General features: G+C 37.8%; 1 protein-coding gene across 6 annotated transcripts in view; it reads left to right on the plus strand.

Moving 5' to 3' along the window:
* LOC133538763 (adhesion G protein-coupled receptor E5-like) overlaps nt 1-15,562 on the plus strand; it is an 80,010-nt gene that overhangs the window by 45,363 nt on the left and 19,085 nt on the right. For all 6 annotated transcript variants that reach the window (XM_061880525.1, XM_061880523.1, XM_061880524.1 and 3 more), the window contains 7 exons: nt 3,780-3,914; nt 3,989-4,114; nt 6,710-6,853; nt 6,936-6,976; nt 11,153-11,263; nt 11,344-11,497; nt 14,076-14,195. In XM_061880525.1, coding sequence (XP_061736509.1) covers nt 3,780-3,914; nt 3,989-4,114; nt 6,710-6,853; nt 6,936-6,976; nt 11,153-11,263; nt 11,344-11,497; nt 14,076-14,195 — 831 coding nt within the window. The remainder of the gene's footprint in view (nt 1-3,779; nt 3,915-3,988; nt 4,115-6,709; nt 6,854-6,935; nt 6,977-11,152; nt 11,264-11,343; nt 11,498-14,075; nt 14,196-15,562) is intronic.

Consider the following 15,562-nt stretch of genomic DNA (forward strand, 5'->3'; position numbering starts at 1 on the left):
CAGTGATAATACTACTTGTAAGAAACTTAGTTTATTTGCCGTCATTTAGGCGAGGATCATTGATTCCGAGGCAGCTTCACTTTTCACTTGCTTCCGACATTAGCCGCTAGCTAAGCCAGGACACATTTCTGGACACAGCTAAAATTTGACATCGACATACATTATCACAATATGGTGAAAGTATAAACAAATGTGGTCAAATGTATATAATGTTTTATCATGTATTGTTTATATTGCTCGACTCTATTTTTCTTCCTCTTTGGTAAACGTTTTTTTCCTCTTCACAACAATTCTTCTCAATAAAAAGAGGAGAAATATAACCTCAGAGGACAATTTAATTTATAATATTTGTATGTATTTACCACACTTAAGACCTTCAGCAAATCATTTATGTGGAATTAAATTATGGAATGGATTAAGCAAGGAAGCCAAACAAAGCTCTAATATGAATCAGTTTAAGAAACTGAAGTGTTCACAAAGTTTGCAAATACTTATGATTAACATATTGAACCTTCTTATTTTTTAATTAATAAAGAAATAATCTCACTAATCTCCTAGGTGATCCATAAACTACTTTACTATTTATTTATGAGAACTTTAATCATTGTACTATCTATACTATACTACTATTAAACTATATTGTACTATTGTACTAAAGTACTAACTATCTATCTATCTATCTATCTATCTATCTATCTATCTATCTATCTATCTATCCATCTATCTACTGTTAATATGTTTATATGTCTAATATTTACTATGCATTTAATATATGTTTACTTACTTACAGTATGGTATATTTATTGTATTAACTTATTTATTTATTCACTGTTCTGTTAAAAAACAAAAACAAAGAAATGGGACATAACTGCTATTATATGAAAAGGGGTCGTTGCTTCTTCCTACTCCTTTTCGGACGTGCTGTAATGAAACAACTGGAAACATGATGCATTACAGTGTATATGTATTGTATGCATGTTCGAAATCAACTGAAACTAACTATAACTAACCAACTATTGTGCGAGGCACAACTGATATTTGCAGATTATGCTGTTGGCCAATGAAACAAAAATACCACAAGTGGCTTGCTGGCCACACTTTGAATCTCTCTGATGTGCAGCATGCATTAAAATGAGAACCATCACAAAGAGAGTAGAGCCGGCATTTGGTTGCCTGTGTCTTTCCCACTTAACCTAGTATTGTTGGACATTACCGATCTGATAACTTCATGAGCACCTGCAATGGCAATCATAAAATAATTGTCCAATAGCTTTCAACACAACAGGGCGGGAGAAAAGAGTCTCAGCACAGCAGAATATTCTTTCACACTGTCTGCTAGATAAGTACGGGTTTATATTGAAATATCGATACAGCTATTTCCTGATCTTAATGCTCTAATATCGATTCTCAAACCAACATATCAATAGTTTTTATACATTAGCTCAGGGGTATCCAAACTTAAGTCCACCATTGGCTGGGTCCTAAAAAGTCCATCCATTTCCTACCACTTGTCCCTTTCAGGGTTCGCGGGGGATGCTGGAGCCTACCTAAAAAGTCATGGTGGCCATATTGATACTTTTCTATTTTAAAAAAATGCTAAAAACAGATATTATGTCAGCTTTGTATTATAGGTGACTAAGTATGATAATATTATCAGTTAGAACATTTCAGCTTTTTCTCAATGACAATTTATTTGCTTTTTCATATATTTTTTAATGTTGTTTTCCCATGTAAGAATTGAATAAAACTAATAGCAATAATATAAATGGTTAACTGCATAACCTAGTGCCTGTACGAAAAATCTTAAGGTTTATTACATGTTAAACAGTGTTATTATATGTTGTAATTTTTCTATTGAATTTCTAAGTTAGTATTATTTTAATTTTTTGTTAAGTATCCATCCATCCATCCATCCATCTTCTTCTGCTTATCTGAGATCGGGTCGCGGGGGCAGCAGCCTAAGCAGGGAAGCCCAGACTTTCCTATCCCCAGCCACTTCGTCCAGCTCTTCCCGGGGGATCCCGAGGCGTTCCCCGGCCAGCCGGGAGACATAGTCTTCCCAACGTGTCCTGGGTCTTCCCCGTGGCTTCCTGCCAGTTGGAGGTGCCCTAAACACTTCCCTAGGGAGGCATTCAGGTGGCATCCTCACCAGAAGCCCGAACCACCTCATCTGGCTCCTCTCGATGTGGAGGAGCAGCGGCTTTACCTTGAGCTCTTCCCGGATGGCAGAGCTTCTCACCCTATCTCTAAGGGAGAGCCCCGCCACCCGGCGGAGGAAACTCATTTCGGCCGATTGTACCTGTGATCTTGTCCTTTCGGTCATGACCATAGGTGAAGATGGGAACGTAGATCGAACGGTAAATTGAGAGCTTTGCCTTCCGGCTCAGCTCCTTCTTCACCACAACGGATCAATACAACGTCCGCATTACTGAAGACGCCGCACCGATCCGCCTGTCGATCTCACAATCCATTCTTCCCTCACTCGTTAATAAGACTCCTAAGTACTTGAACTCCTCCACTTGAGGCAGGGTCTCCTCGAGAGTTAAGTAATTAAACTTTATGTATATTAGAAGTATATTTAATTTTTTATTTTGAGAGCTTCTAATATTTAGAGCAGGGGTGTCTAAATTTTTGTCCGGGAAGGGTCGCATACTGAAAAGTCAAGTAAGGGGGGGCCATTTTGATATTTTTTTAACTTTTAAAAAAGTGCCAAAAACAAATATTGGTAACACTATAGTATGGGGAACATATTCACCATTAATTAGTTGCTTATTAACATGCAAATTAGTAACTTATTGCCTCTTAATTAGTCATTAATAAGTACTTATTAATGCCTTCTTCTGCATGCCCTTATTATACAACCAGTAAGCCATTAACTAAGAGTCTTCCCTCAATAACCTCAGAATTATTGCTTATTATTACTAAGTAAGGAAGTTGTTGTCTATGATTCGCCCTTTAATACCACTTAATGACTATGGTCTGTTCTTACATAACAAAACGCAAAACTACAATAACCCTCACCTTTAAGTCTTTGTTACTTACAATATGTTCCCCTAGTGTCCAAATAATTCTAAATTAAGTCTTTGTTACTTACAATATGTTCCCCATACTGAAGTGTTACCCAAATATTATACATATTTAAAAACACAATGTTGTGTTATTGGTGACTATGTATGTTACTTATAAGTATAAGTTTGAAAAATGTCAACTTTTTTTAATCACATACCGATTTTTTTACTCTTTTTTTTTTTTTTTTTTGTGCTGTTTTTTACATGTTACACCCATCCATCCATTTCCTACCGCTTGTCCCTTTAGTGGTCGTGGGCGGTGCTGGAGCCTATGTTTCTGTGTGGAATGTGTATGTTCTCCCCGTGACTGCGTGGGTTCTCTCTCTAGGTTCCTCCCACCTCCAAATACATGCACCTGGGTATAGGTTGATTGGCAACACCAAATTGGCCCTAGTGTGTGAATGTGAATGTGAATGTTGTCTGTCTACATCATTTGAAAACACAACACTTTATATTTTAGCAGACGCATTAGGGATATTTGTACAAAGTATTGGTATCTCTGATACCAGCCTGAATTTTACTTCAGAAAGTAAATCAGTGGTATCTGACATCACCATTGCCTCCTCTGATGGTGCTGTACCTTTGAATGCAGCATTTTTGTGTACACTGTACACTGACCAGCAACACCCGCAAAGGCCCAAGATTTCACTCTTTGGCTTTTGCACAGAATGAATGCACCCCAGCACACTCACTCCCTATCCATATTTCTAGATGTGAATGAGTGCCAAGAAGCTCCACCACCGTGTGGGCATCACATGCAGTGCGTCAACACAGACGGCAGTTATACGTGCAGTTGCCAGCCGGGCTTCACGCTCATTGACCAACAGAGTAGCTGGCAGTGCGTAGGTAAGTGACCACCCCTGGGAGTGTTTCTCTGACTGTCTCATTGTGTTTGACATTCTCATGTGGTTTTCCATTAGACTATAACGAGTGTGATACCAAGGACATCTGTGGTCTCAAGGCCTATTGTAGAAACCTGATCGGGAGCTACGAATGCGCCTGCTACGACGGCTACATGAACACCAACACGAGTGTACATTGCATAGGTGATTACTGTGTTGCCAACTACGTCATAAAGAGCATGGTTTTACAGCCACACGGCTTGTAAAGTTTTAAAAATGACCCTGGGATTAGTAGGGATGGTTACATAAACGTGTGTGCATAATGCTGACGTAAACTCTACTGTGGGAACCGCACCGACAAACAGTGCTTCTTTTCGGTTCAAGAAACCTGTGAGATCGCTTCTTTTATTGCCAACCTTAACACTCCCAACAGGGGTTCTCAGCAAGCCGACAGTCGCTCATTTTACACCAATTATGGTCAAGGTGAGCAGGTGCATTCACGAGCCCCGGAATTGTGAACATCATCATTACTTTTATCTCATCTTTTTTGTAAGGGGCACTGGAAGCCGGCAGACCCGTCAGTGATCCTGTTCTGTCTCCCTGTAATGTTTGTCTAAACTTGAATGGGATTGTGCTGAAAATTTTAATTTTCCTGAAGGAACTATCCTGACGGAATAAATAAAGTACTATCTAATCTAATCTAATCTAATTACAACACAAGCAAGGGTTTCTTTTTTTGCACATTCTCTTTGTTCCGTATTGCTGTTGGTCTTTGCTGCGATAGTAGTGACAATTTATGGTGGCGTTTATGTAGGGTCGCAGCAATCGATTATTTTCGTAAATAAGTAATATATTAATGAGTTTGTTTGTTTAATCCGATTAAACAAATTTTAATGCCTCAATGCATATTTTACAGCAAATAATTTAAATCAACAGTTTTTTCGCTAAATGCACATCGTCAACATTGAAATTGCATTTTTAACAGGTTTGTGTCCGCGTATTCAAATTTCCAGGCTGATCTAGATTTGATACATTTTTATTAGCTACACTCATTAAACGAATAATCAAAGCAACAAAATATAAATAGAAACTTTTTTTCTGATTAGAACAATTAATTTAATCAATTAATCATTGCATCCGTAATTTTATTTAATCTCATTTAATGTGTTACTTATGTTCCTTGTAGTATTAAAATATCTAAATTGCTACTTGAAATTCCTCCAAATTTTATGGTATTGTTTTTAAACATCATTCAATCAAATCATCCATCCATCCATTTCTACCGTTTATTCCCTTTTGAGGTAGCGGGGGGCGCTGGCGCCTATCTCAGCTACAATCGGGCGGAAGGCGGCGTACACCCTGGACAAGTCGCCACCTCATTGCAGGGCCAACACAGATAGACAAATCAATCAACTTTTTCTTTATGTAGCCCTAAATCACGAGTGTCTCAAAGGGCTGCACAAGCCACAACGACAGCCTCGGCTCAGATCCCACAAATGAGTACAGTGTATCCGGAAAGTATTGTATTCACGGCGCTTCACTTTTTTAACATTTTGTTATGTTACAGCAGTATTCCAAAATGGAATAAATTAATTTTTTCCTTAAAATTTTACGGACAATACCCCATAATGACAATGTGAAAAGTTATTTTTTTAAATTTGCAAATGTATTTAAAAAATCACATGTACATTGACTGACACATTCTTTTGGTCAATACTTTGTTGTTTTTGAATATGATGCCTGAAGCTTAGTACACTTTTGTCCATTCCTCTTTTAACACATTTGCATAAAAAAACAACATTGCATTGTCACTATAGGGTATTGTCTGAAGAATTTTGAGGACAAAAATAAATGTGTTCTATTTTGGATTAGGCTGTAACATAACGTGGAAAAAATTAAGCACTGTGAATACTTTGCGGATGCAGTTTAAACTTTAACAAGGTTTCTAAGCACTGGCACCATTTAAAAGTTACCGATTTGGTTAAAATGTAAATGATACCCATCTCTAGGGAGTAGTAAACAGACGCTGGGTGTTTAAATAAAACATCTAGTCAATTACATGGACACACAAGGATTTAAAAGAATAACAGCGGTGCTGCAGATGGAGGAAGCTCAAGATTATTTTGCTTAGCTGCAGTACAAAAACAGTAGCACTAAAGAGAAGTTTTAGTTTTCAGAATGGGTGGTATTCAGCTGTATACACAAAAAGGTGTGTGATTGACAGTCAGAATCAATACTGAAATTCTTTTTTTTTTTTAAACATACTTTTTGGCTGCACATTGGGTGAGTGGTTAGCAGTCTAGTAAATGGACAAATTATAATTGTTTTCGTTTGAGTGTGTAAGTTTATGTAGAGGTTGGGATCTTTGGCCCACCTCACGATTCGATTACGATTACGATTCAGGAGTTACAGTTCTATTAAATATGGACCTTTAATTTAAGTATATTGATACAATTTTAAATTTATTTTTGTTTCTCTAAATAAGCGTTCATCACTTGCAATTTTGAAAAACTGCATTTGTAATAAGAAATTCCCATCACATGTATTTAATTAGCATAAATGTGTGCAAAATTGGAACATAAATGCCCTATAATGAAGGAGCTGGTCAGATCCTCAGTGATTGTTTTCTGCAGCCAGCCAAATTTGAAAACTGTCTGAATTAGTGTATTTACAATAAATAAATCAATTATTGAATATTGACTATGCGATTTCATCATCGTCCTTGTCTGAAACGCGATGCATTTAAAATCGATTACCCACACCTTCACAAGTAAATGTATGTGCTTTTCTTTCCATTAGATATTGATGAATGCAAGGAAACTGAAAAAAGAAGAGAAGACATCTGTGGAAGTAAGGGAGCGTGTAAAAATACAGATGGGAGTTATTGGTGCAAGTGTGCAAAAGGATACACCAATTATGGCAATGAAAGAACTCCATGCTCTGGTCAGTGTTTGCCTTAGCTGATTTTGTTATGTTTTCTTTTTGTCTGTGATAATGTTCAACTGATTATTTGGTATTTTTCCAGAACTTGATTGTGGAACATTTGAAGCTGAGAATGTCACACAGGTAAAACTTCCATTACATGAAACATCACAGTTCAGTTATGTTTTTGAAATATTTTTTCATCCCCTTGGATGAAAAAATAACGCATGAGTACTAAGTAGTACTCAGGCTGCAACAATTAAATTGATAGATTCGCTAAAAAAAAATAAAAAATGGAGCGGAGAGTTTTTTAAAAGGGGTGTTATGATTTTTCTACATTTAAAACATTTACTTGTGGTTGACAACACTTGTAATGGTGGTTCTTTGGTCCTAATGGTGTATATATTATAATTTGCAGACCATTTTCAAGCCGCTTTCTGAGCGCCTCTATAGGATGTGCAATTTTGTGCAGGGTCTTATTTACGTGCCTCCACTTTGACTCCACTTTCGTCAGCCATGTCATACTTATTACTGCTTCCATATAGAATTTACTGACAGATTTAAGTTAAAACTATACGCTACTTTTTATTGGAAATGGGAAAAGTAAAGGATTTTATCATTCATGTGTGTGTACAAGCCAGTCTGCCCCACAACAAGAAGATAAAGAAAAAGAAGGAATTTATTGACTACAGGGTGGACTGCAATGGTGGATTCGCGCAACACACTAGGTAAATACTTTACCATATATTGAGATATCCACTGATGTCACCAATGGGAAAAATGTTACAATTGGGGCACAGGGTACCTGCGAGGTCTTAGAATTCAAAAATTTTAAGGCCTTAAAATATCTAAAATTCTCCTAAACCTCATAAAAGGTCTTTTATGAGGTTTTGAAAACTTCTTAAAAATGTATTATTAAATACTTGCATAAACTTCAGTCTTGCTTTTAAATGTTTAACATTTTGAGGATGCTGTAACGTAACTACAAAACCCAAAACCAGTGAAGTAAGAGAATACAATGATTTGAAAATCCTTTTCAACCTATATTCAATTGAATAGACTGCAAAGACAAGATACGTAACGTTTGAACTGGTAAATCTTATTTTTGCAAATATTAACTCGTTTGGAATTTGATGCCTGCAACATGTTTCAATAAAGCTGGCACAAGTGGCAAAAAAGACTGAGAAAGATTAGGAATGCTCATCAAACACTTATTTGGAACATCCCATAGGTGAACTGGCTAATTGGCAACAGGTGGGTACCATGATTGGGTTTAAAAGCAGCTTCCATGAAATGCTGAGTCATTCACAAACAAGGATGGGGCGAGGTTCACTACTTTGTGAACATATGCGTGAGCAAATTGTCGAACCGTTTAAGAACAGCATTTCTCAACGAGCTATTGCAAAGAATTTTGTTATGTAAGACTGGGGAAGGAGACGGCTCAACAACTGGATATCAAGCTCAACAGGTTTATTGAGTGCTTGATGATTACGTGGAGTGTGTACGCTACTATGTGTTTGCATGGAAGACTGTGTGTGAATTTACCATATGTAAATACCGTAAGGTTTGTTAAGGTGCGTGTTGGATGTTCAGCGTCCAAGTCCAAGAGGAAGAAGCCAGGGGGGGTCCGAGGTCCGAGTGGGGGGTCAAAGGCAGGAGAGACAAGTCCGGAAGTCCAAAACGGGGTCAAGGATCGGGGAGAGCAAGAACCAAGTCCAGGAGGGAAAAGCTGCAGCGGAGGTACACAGCAACGGCTGAGACACGGACACTGTGGGGAGAGCAAGAGACAAAAAGGGATTAGGGAACAAAGGCACAAGGAAACAAGCAAACGGCGAGATCAGGAGGAAAAGTCAGATACGCAAAGCTATGTCCCGACGACGATGAGTCGGCGTCGAAGGTCTTTACACTGCCATCCCTCATCAAAGCCAGGTGTGTTGGGTATTGACTGCCTCCGGCTGCGGCAGAGTGTGGGCACGGTCTGCGTGACGAGCGCAGGGGCGTGTCTGGTTCTCCCAGCGGAGCTTCTGAGCGCTCCCACAGAAGAGGGAAGCATGGAGTGTGTGTGCACCATAACAAATTTAGGGATATCCCCATCCATGGTCCGTAATATCCCCATAAGGTTCAGAGAATCTGGAGAAATCACTGCACTTAAGCAGCAAGGCCGAAAAACAACAGTGGATGCCCGTGACCTTCGATCTCTCAGGCGGTACTGCATCAAAAAACGACAAAAAAACTACTTTTAATTGGATCAATGTTTGGCAATGGACCAATTAGTAATATAATCCGTCATTACTTTGGCGATTTCGCTCGTACCTTGTAGCCTTGTGCCTCCTTTTGTTTACAACTCGAAGCAGCGGGAGTATTTACTTGTTGTAGAATAGAAAGGCCTTTTGTTGTCAATAAACACATGTACGCGTCCAGGATATAGCATTAGAAAGTTACACTCGGTAGAAATTTAACCTTAGTTAGTGTTTATTTATCTCCAGACCTGTATGTCAGCCAGGCTTCACTCCTCTTTCGCTCGTCCCGCATCTTCGCCTCCTTCCTTAGTGCCGAAAACAAAACATGGTGAGCCGCTGGTCTCGCTATATCATCTGTGATGTTTTTTTGTGGTTAAACTCTCTCAAAACGGATGGCTTTTGGTAGTCCTAGATGTCCTTAGTGCACAATAAAGTTAAAGTTAAGTTATAGTCCCAACGATAGTCACACACGCTGGGTGTGGTGAAATTATCCTCTGCATTTGACCCATCCCCTTGTTCACCCCTGGCAGGTGAGGGGAGCAGTGAGCAGCAGTAGTGGCCACACTCGGGAATCATTTTGGTGATTAAACCCCCAATACCAGACCTTGATACTGAGTGCCAAGCAGGGAGTCTGTATAAGTCTGTAAAACAAAATCTATGCAAACTTTTCACTAAAGAACCACCATTACATGTTGTGTAGACCAGTGTTTTTCAACGTTTTTTGAGCCAAGGCGCATTTTTTGCTTTGGAAAAATGCGGAGGCACACCGCCAGCAGAAATCACTAAAAAACTAAACTCAGTTGACAGTATAAAGTTGTCGTGGCAATAGTTGGTTATGACTTTAAAGCATAACTATCACTATTGTTCTTGTCTCAAAGTAGGTGTACTGTCACCACCTGTCACATCACACTCTGACTTATTTGAACTTGTTTGCTCTTTCCCTGTGTGTAGTGTTTGTTCTTGTCTTGCGCTCCTATTTTTTGGGGTATTTTCCTGTAACAGTTTCATGTCTTCCTTTGAGCGATATTTCCCGCATCTACTTTGTTTTAGCAATCAAGAATATTTCAGTTGTTTTTACCCTGTGATGAGGTGGCGACTTGTCCAGGGTGTACGCTGCCTTCTGCCTGATTGCAGCTGAGATAGGCTCCAGAGCCCCCCGTGACCCTGAAGGGAATAACCGGTAGAAAATGGATGGATTATCCTTCTTTGTGGGGACATTGTTGATTGTCATGTACGGATGTACTTTGTGGACGCCGTCTTTGCTCCACAGTAAGTCTTTGCTGTTGTCCAGCATTCTGGTTTTGTTTGCTTTGTAGTTTAGCTTTAGTTTTGTTCCGCATAGCCTTCCCTAAGCTTCAAAATCTTTTCTTAGGGGCACTCCCCTTTTGTTTGTTTTTTTGTTTAAGCATTAAATACCTTTTTTACCTTTACACTGCCTCCTGCTGTTTCCGACATCTACAAAGCAATTAGCTACCGGCTGCCACCTACTGGTATGGGAGAGTATTACACGGTTACTCTAGATAACACCGACACTCAACAACAACACATCATTTGCAGACTACAATTACTGGTTTGCAAAAAACATTTTTTACCCCAAATAGGTGAGATTAGATCATCTCCCACGGCACACCAGATCGTATCTCACGGCACAGTGGTTGAAAAACACTGGTGTAGACCACCATTAAGTGTTTTAAATGCAGAAAAAAAATCATATGACCCCTTTATAGGGACACACACATCAAGGCTTCGAGGAACACAGTATCACTCTGTGTTTGGTAAGACATATATATTTCAGCATCGTTTGACACATCACTAGTAATTTCACCCACAATAATGATGTCATGCTCGTTATGTAACAAAATGTATTTTTTACTGTTTAAAACCATAGCATGTGCGTAATGATAGAGATTATACCCATTTTAAAAAACACGGAATGGTTAATTAAGTCATGTTTGTAGTACAGATCAGTTAATTGGCTTATTTAAACTGAACTGTTTTCTTTATTTAAACACAGGACCCCCGATGTTTTTTTTTATGTATTTTGAAACCTGAACAGTGTTATTATTGTGTCTGCTTTCAGCATAATGCAGGCCTGGCGGATCTTTTGTCCATGATGAGAAACAGCTGTGTGGCTCTGTCTAACCCCAATGCCAGTGGGGAACACACGGCTAATGGAGATGCGCTACTGGAGGTCAGGAAAGCAAACAGGAAGCCCATGTAGACACTTTGTGTTCGCTAAAACATCTGATCATGTGTGCTCCACATGGACAGAAACTCTTAACGGCGTCAGAGAACATCCTGTCATCGGTGGACATGGACGCCACTGAAGACGTGTATGAGCTGCTCAGCACAGTGGAGAACGCCATCAGACTCATCGGCCCACAGCTCAAAGGCAACCTTACCAAGATGGATTCCACTGAGACAGGTAACACCTGACTTAGTTGTTGAGTGTTAAACTCTGAGACTGGTTTATGAGAATATTGACCATGCTGGGGACCATGTTGCCAGAGAACAAAGTCTTCAGCTGAACTTGTCAACTTTAATTGTACACATCTAATTATATACACGTTGCAGTACTTTAGGTTAGTATCTGTAATACACAAGTATAAATACTTAATACTATGTTTTCCAAATAAACAAACTCACAGCTTGTATATTATTTGTATAAGTTAGTATATGCCATGGTCAAAAGTTTACATACACTTGTGAAGGACATAATGTCATGGCTGTCTTGAGTTTCACATCACATGGACAAAGATACGACCTTCTGGAGGAAAGTTATGTGGTCTGATGAAACAAAAATTGAGCTGTTTGGCCACAAAACCCAGCAATATGTTTGGAGGAGAAAAGGTGAGGCCTTTAATCCCAGGAACACCAAGTCTAGCGTCAAGCATGGTGGTGGTATAATTTTGCTCTGGACCTGTTTTGCTGCCAATGGAACTGGTGCTTTACAGAGAGTAAATGGGACAATGAAAAAGGAGGAGTACCTCCAAATTCTTCAGGACGACATAAATTCATCAGCCCGGAGGTTGGGTCTTGAGCGCAGTTGGGTGTTCCAACAGGTCTACTGAAAATGTGACCAAATCTGCTGGGTAAAATGTATACATACAGCAATGTTAATTAATTCAGTTCAGCTGAATTTGTTGGATTTCTGACATGGTCTTGGTTTTGCAGCATTGTCCACACTCTTAATTGCAGTTGGGTGTTCCAACAGGACAATGACCCCAAACACATGTCAAAAGTGGTAAAGGAATGGCTAAATCAGGCTAAAATGAAGGTTTTAGAAAATGGCTTTCCCAAAGACCTGATTTAAAAGTGTGGACAATGCCGAAGAAAAAAGTCCATGTCAGGAAAACCAACAAATTTAGCTGAACTGCACCAATTTTGTGAAGAGGAGTGGTCAAAAATTCAACCAGAAGCTTGTGGATGGCTACCAAAAGCGGCTTATTGCAGTGACACTTGCCAAAGGACATGTAACCAAATATTAACATTGCTGTATGTATACTTTTGACCCAGCAGATTTGGTCACATTTTCAGTAGACTCATATTAAATTCATAAAAGAACCAAACTTCATTAATGTTTTTTGTGACCAACAGGTATGTGCTCCAATCACTCTATCACAAAAAAAAATAAGAGTTATTGGAAACTCAAGACAGCCATGATATGTTCTTTACAACTGTATGTGTGTGTATGTATATATATATATATATATATATATATATATATATATATATATATATATATATATATATATATATATATATATATATATATATATATATAGATATATATAAACAAATGACATAAATGTCACAAAACATATAAGCACAAACAAGTTTTTTAAAATGCCGTAGTTTCAAAATAGCATGGGACTATAAACTAGCCCCAGTAGCAATAACAATCACCAGTGAGAATGCTAGCTAGTAGCTACTAAACAACACAGCACCAATTTCGACTATAAATGTTCTTAGAACGCCACTGATACTTCTAATGTGTCTTATACAACCGTCAAATAGTCACAATCACTTGGCTGCCAAGTTTCAGAAAATTACAAAGTGAGACTTTAGTGTCATGATGCGTTCGAAAAACATTTTTTAACATCAATATGACCAGTTTTCATGTCGATTTATACCTTTACGATTGATGCCTTTACCTCCAGCAGCTCTCCCTGCACTGTGACCACTGTTTAATTGAATATTGTTTATAGTGGTTCTCAAATTGGATTGCAGGGACTCTGTGGGTTCCTTCATGGCGGTCTTATTACTATACACTCCTCTGGACTTTGTAATACTGCATACATTTTCTTTCTTTATTTCAATTATCCTGAAATTTTTATTGACTTCTATCTTATCTATAATTTTCACTCCCAAGTTTTGCATACTGATCTGATAGTTGGTTTTCCACAACTCCTACATGGCAGGCACCTGGACAAATAACTTTCAGCTTTATTTATTTTAAAGATTGTCTGAACTATTTCATATACTAAATCCTGTCTTGGTTTTGAAGCTATGTTTTTTTTTATGCTGATTAGTACACTGCTATAGTTCGAGCACACAACTTTACCTGCTTTATTTCCCTTTATCCAATTAAATTTAATTTAAATTGTTATTAATTCCCCCTTAAAAAAACGATAGCTTGTCACTGAATATTTAATTTAAAACTATGTTTTATTGTGGAATAACTTCTGAAGATCCTACTTTTAAGTTTTAGATGCATCTGTATATATTTTGAGTCTATTGACACATTCTTAATACTTTTCCTCAATATTTTTTCCAACTGATAATGCAATCTGCAATCATCAACAACTAGTGCCCCAATTGAAAGCCTTAGGGCAAAAACAAGTTACAGTAAGCAACACCGGTAAGAAAGGAAACGGAAATGACACTGGCAAACCAAATTTTTCAAAATAAAAAGTCTGTAAAACCTGGAGAATTCTTAACAGAAGTTTCTACGACTGACACAATTCTTCAGCGCTAACACAATGTGGCTTTTGTTTGAATAGATGTGGCGATTGCAGTACAGAGAGGAAGTTCTCCACCCACTGGACCATTTTATCTGAAGACTGAAAACGCAACGCTCAACACTGATTGGAAAACAGCAGCAGGAACTGAAACTTATCCAGGTAAACGTTTTATTTAATTCCTTTTTTTGGACCAAAATGTTAACAAAGGAGTAGGATTTTATATCACGGTTGTTTTCACCAAAATGATTTTGGTATTGTGGAATCTGCTCAAAACTTACTTAAAAACATAATTCATTATTTTAACGAAGTTTAATTTTCAAAACGTTTGTGGTTTGTATTCAAGACAAGACATGTCTTGTATTCTAGAAATTAAGCTGAATCACTAAGTTTTCCAACGTGTAGGAGTCAATCATGGTTTTCATGGTAATTAAATGTTTTAACAATAATACCAACCGTTGGGAATTTTACCATGGTTTCTCATTTTACCAGTAATCGTTGCATCCCTAAATAGGAGACAATTTAACATTAGAATACTCCCTGTTTCGTGGAGGATGAGCGGACCCATTTTTTTTTTTATATTGTGAACATCCCTGACGGTTTCATTGACATCAACCCAAGAATAAAAAAAGAAAAACACATTTATCACAAACATTTTATGGAATATTTCGTAAGGTCATAGTTGATGACTGTGTTCTCGGAAACGGTGATGTTGGATTGTGCTGACAGGGCTGTGGCATTTTCATCATAATTCAAACTCCCATAAATTCCACTTGGGACGTAATGGGCTTTTACAAACAATGCTGTCTCAGTATTTTTAAAGAAATAAGTATTTTTAGTTTTTAGTTTGAAAATGGGAAGTACAGTAGAAATGTGGTCATCTGCCTGCTTCACGGCCTGGAAATTCTGGGTGAGAGGTAGGGAGGACTACACATACCTATTAAGTGTCCCATTTTTGCTGGGAAATCACGTTTTTTGTCTTTCTTAACTGTTGTCTCTTCAGTCTCGTTTTTCCTCCCTGATTTTACCCTTTATATAAAAAATCCTTAGATTTAGACTTAGACAAACTTCATTGATCCACAAGGGAAATTGTTCCACACTATAGTTCAGTTTCAAAGGATGGAAAGGATAATGCAGGTTTAAGTACACTAAAAATGTAATATAGTAGCAATATAACATATATACGATATTTACATATTATATATACAGTATATAATATATACTGATACATTATAATATATTATATTTTTATATAATACATATAATATAAAACAAATCCCAATTACCATGTACAGTATTACAGTATGTATAACAGCTGCAGCAAAAAACAAACAAACAAAAGGGCACCATTAAATAGAGAGTAGATCCAGCAGAAAATATACATTATAAACAAAGAGAGGTAGTTATCATAGAAGCGGTCAGGTAATAGAAAGATATCATCTATTGCTGTATGGCGAGTGATTATATAGCTGGGTAGAGTGCGGAATGAAGGAGTTCTTGAATCGAACACTGAAGGAGCCTGTTGGATT

This window comes from Nerophis ophidion, linkage group LG20, assembly GCF_033978795.1.
Source record: "Nerophis ophidion isolate RoL-2023_Sa linkage group LG20, RoL_Noph_v1.0, whole genome shotgun sequence".
NCBI lineage: Eukaryota > Metazoa > Chordata > Actinopteri > Syngnathiformes > Syngnathidae > Nerophis > Nerophis ophidion.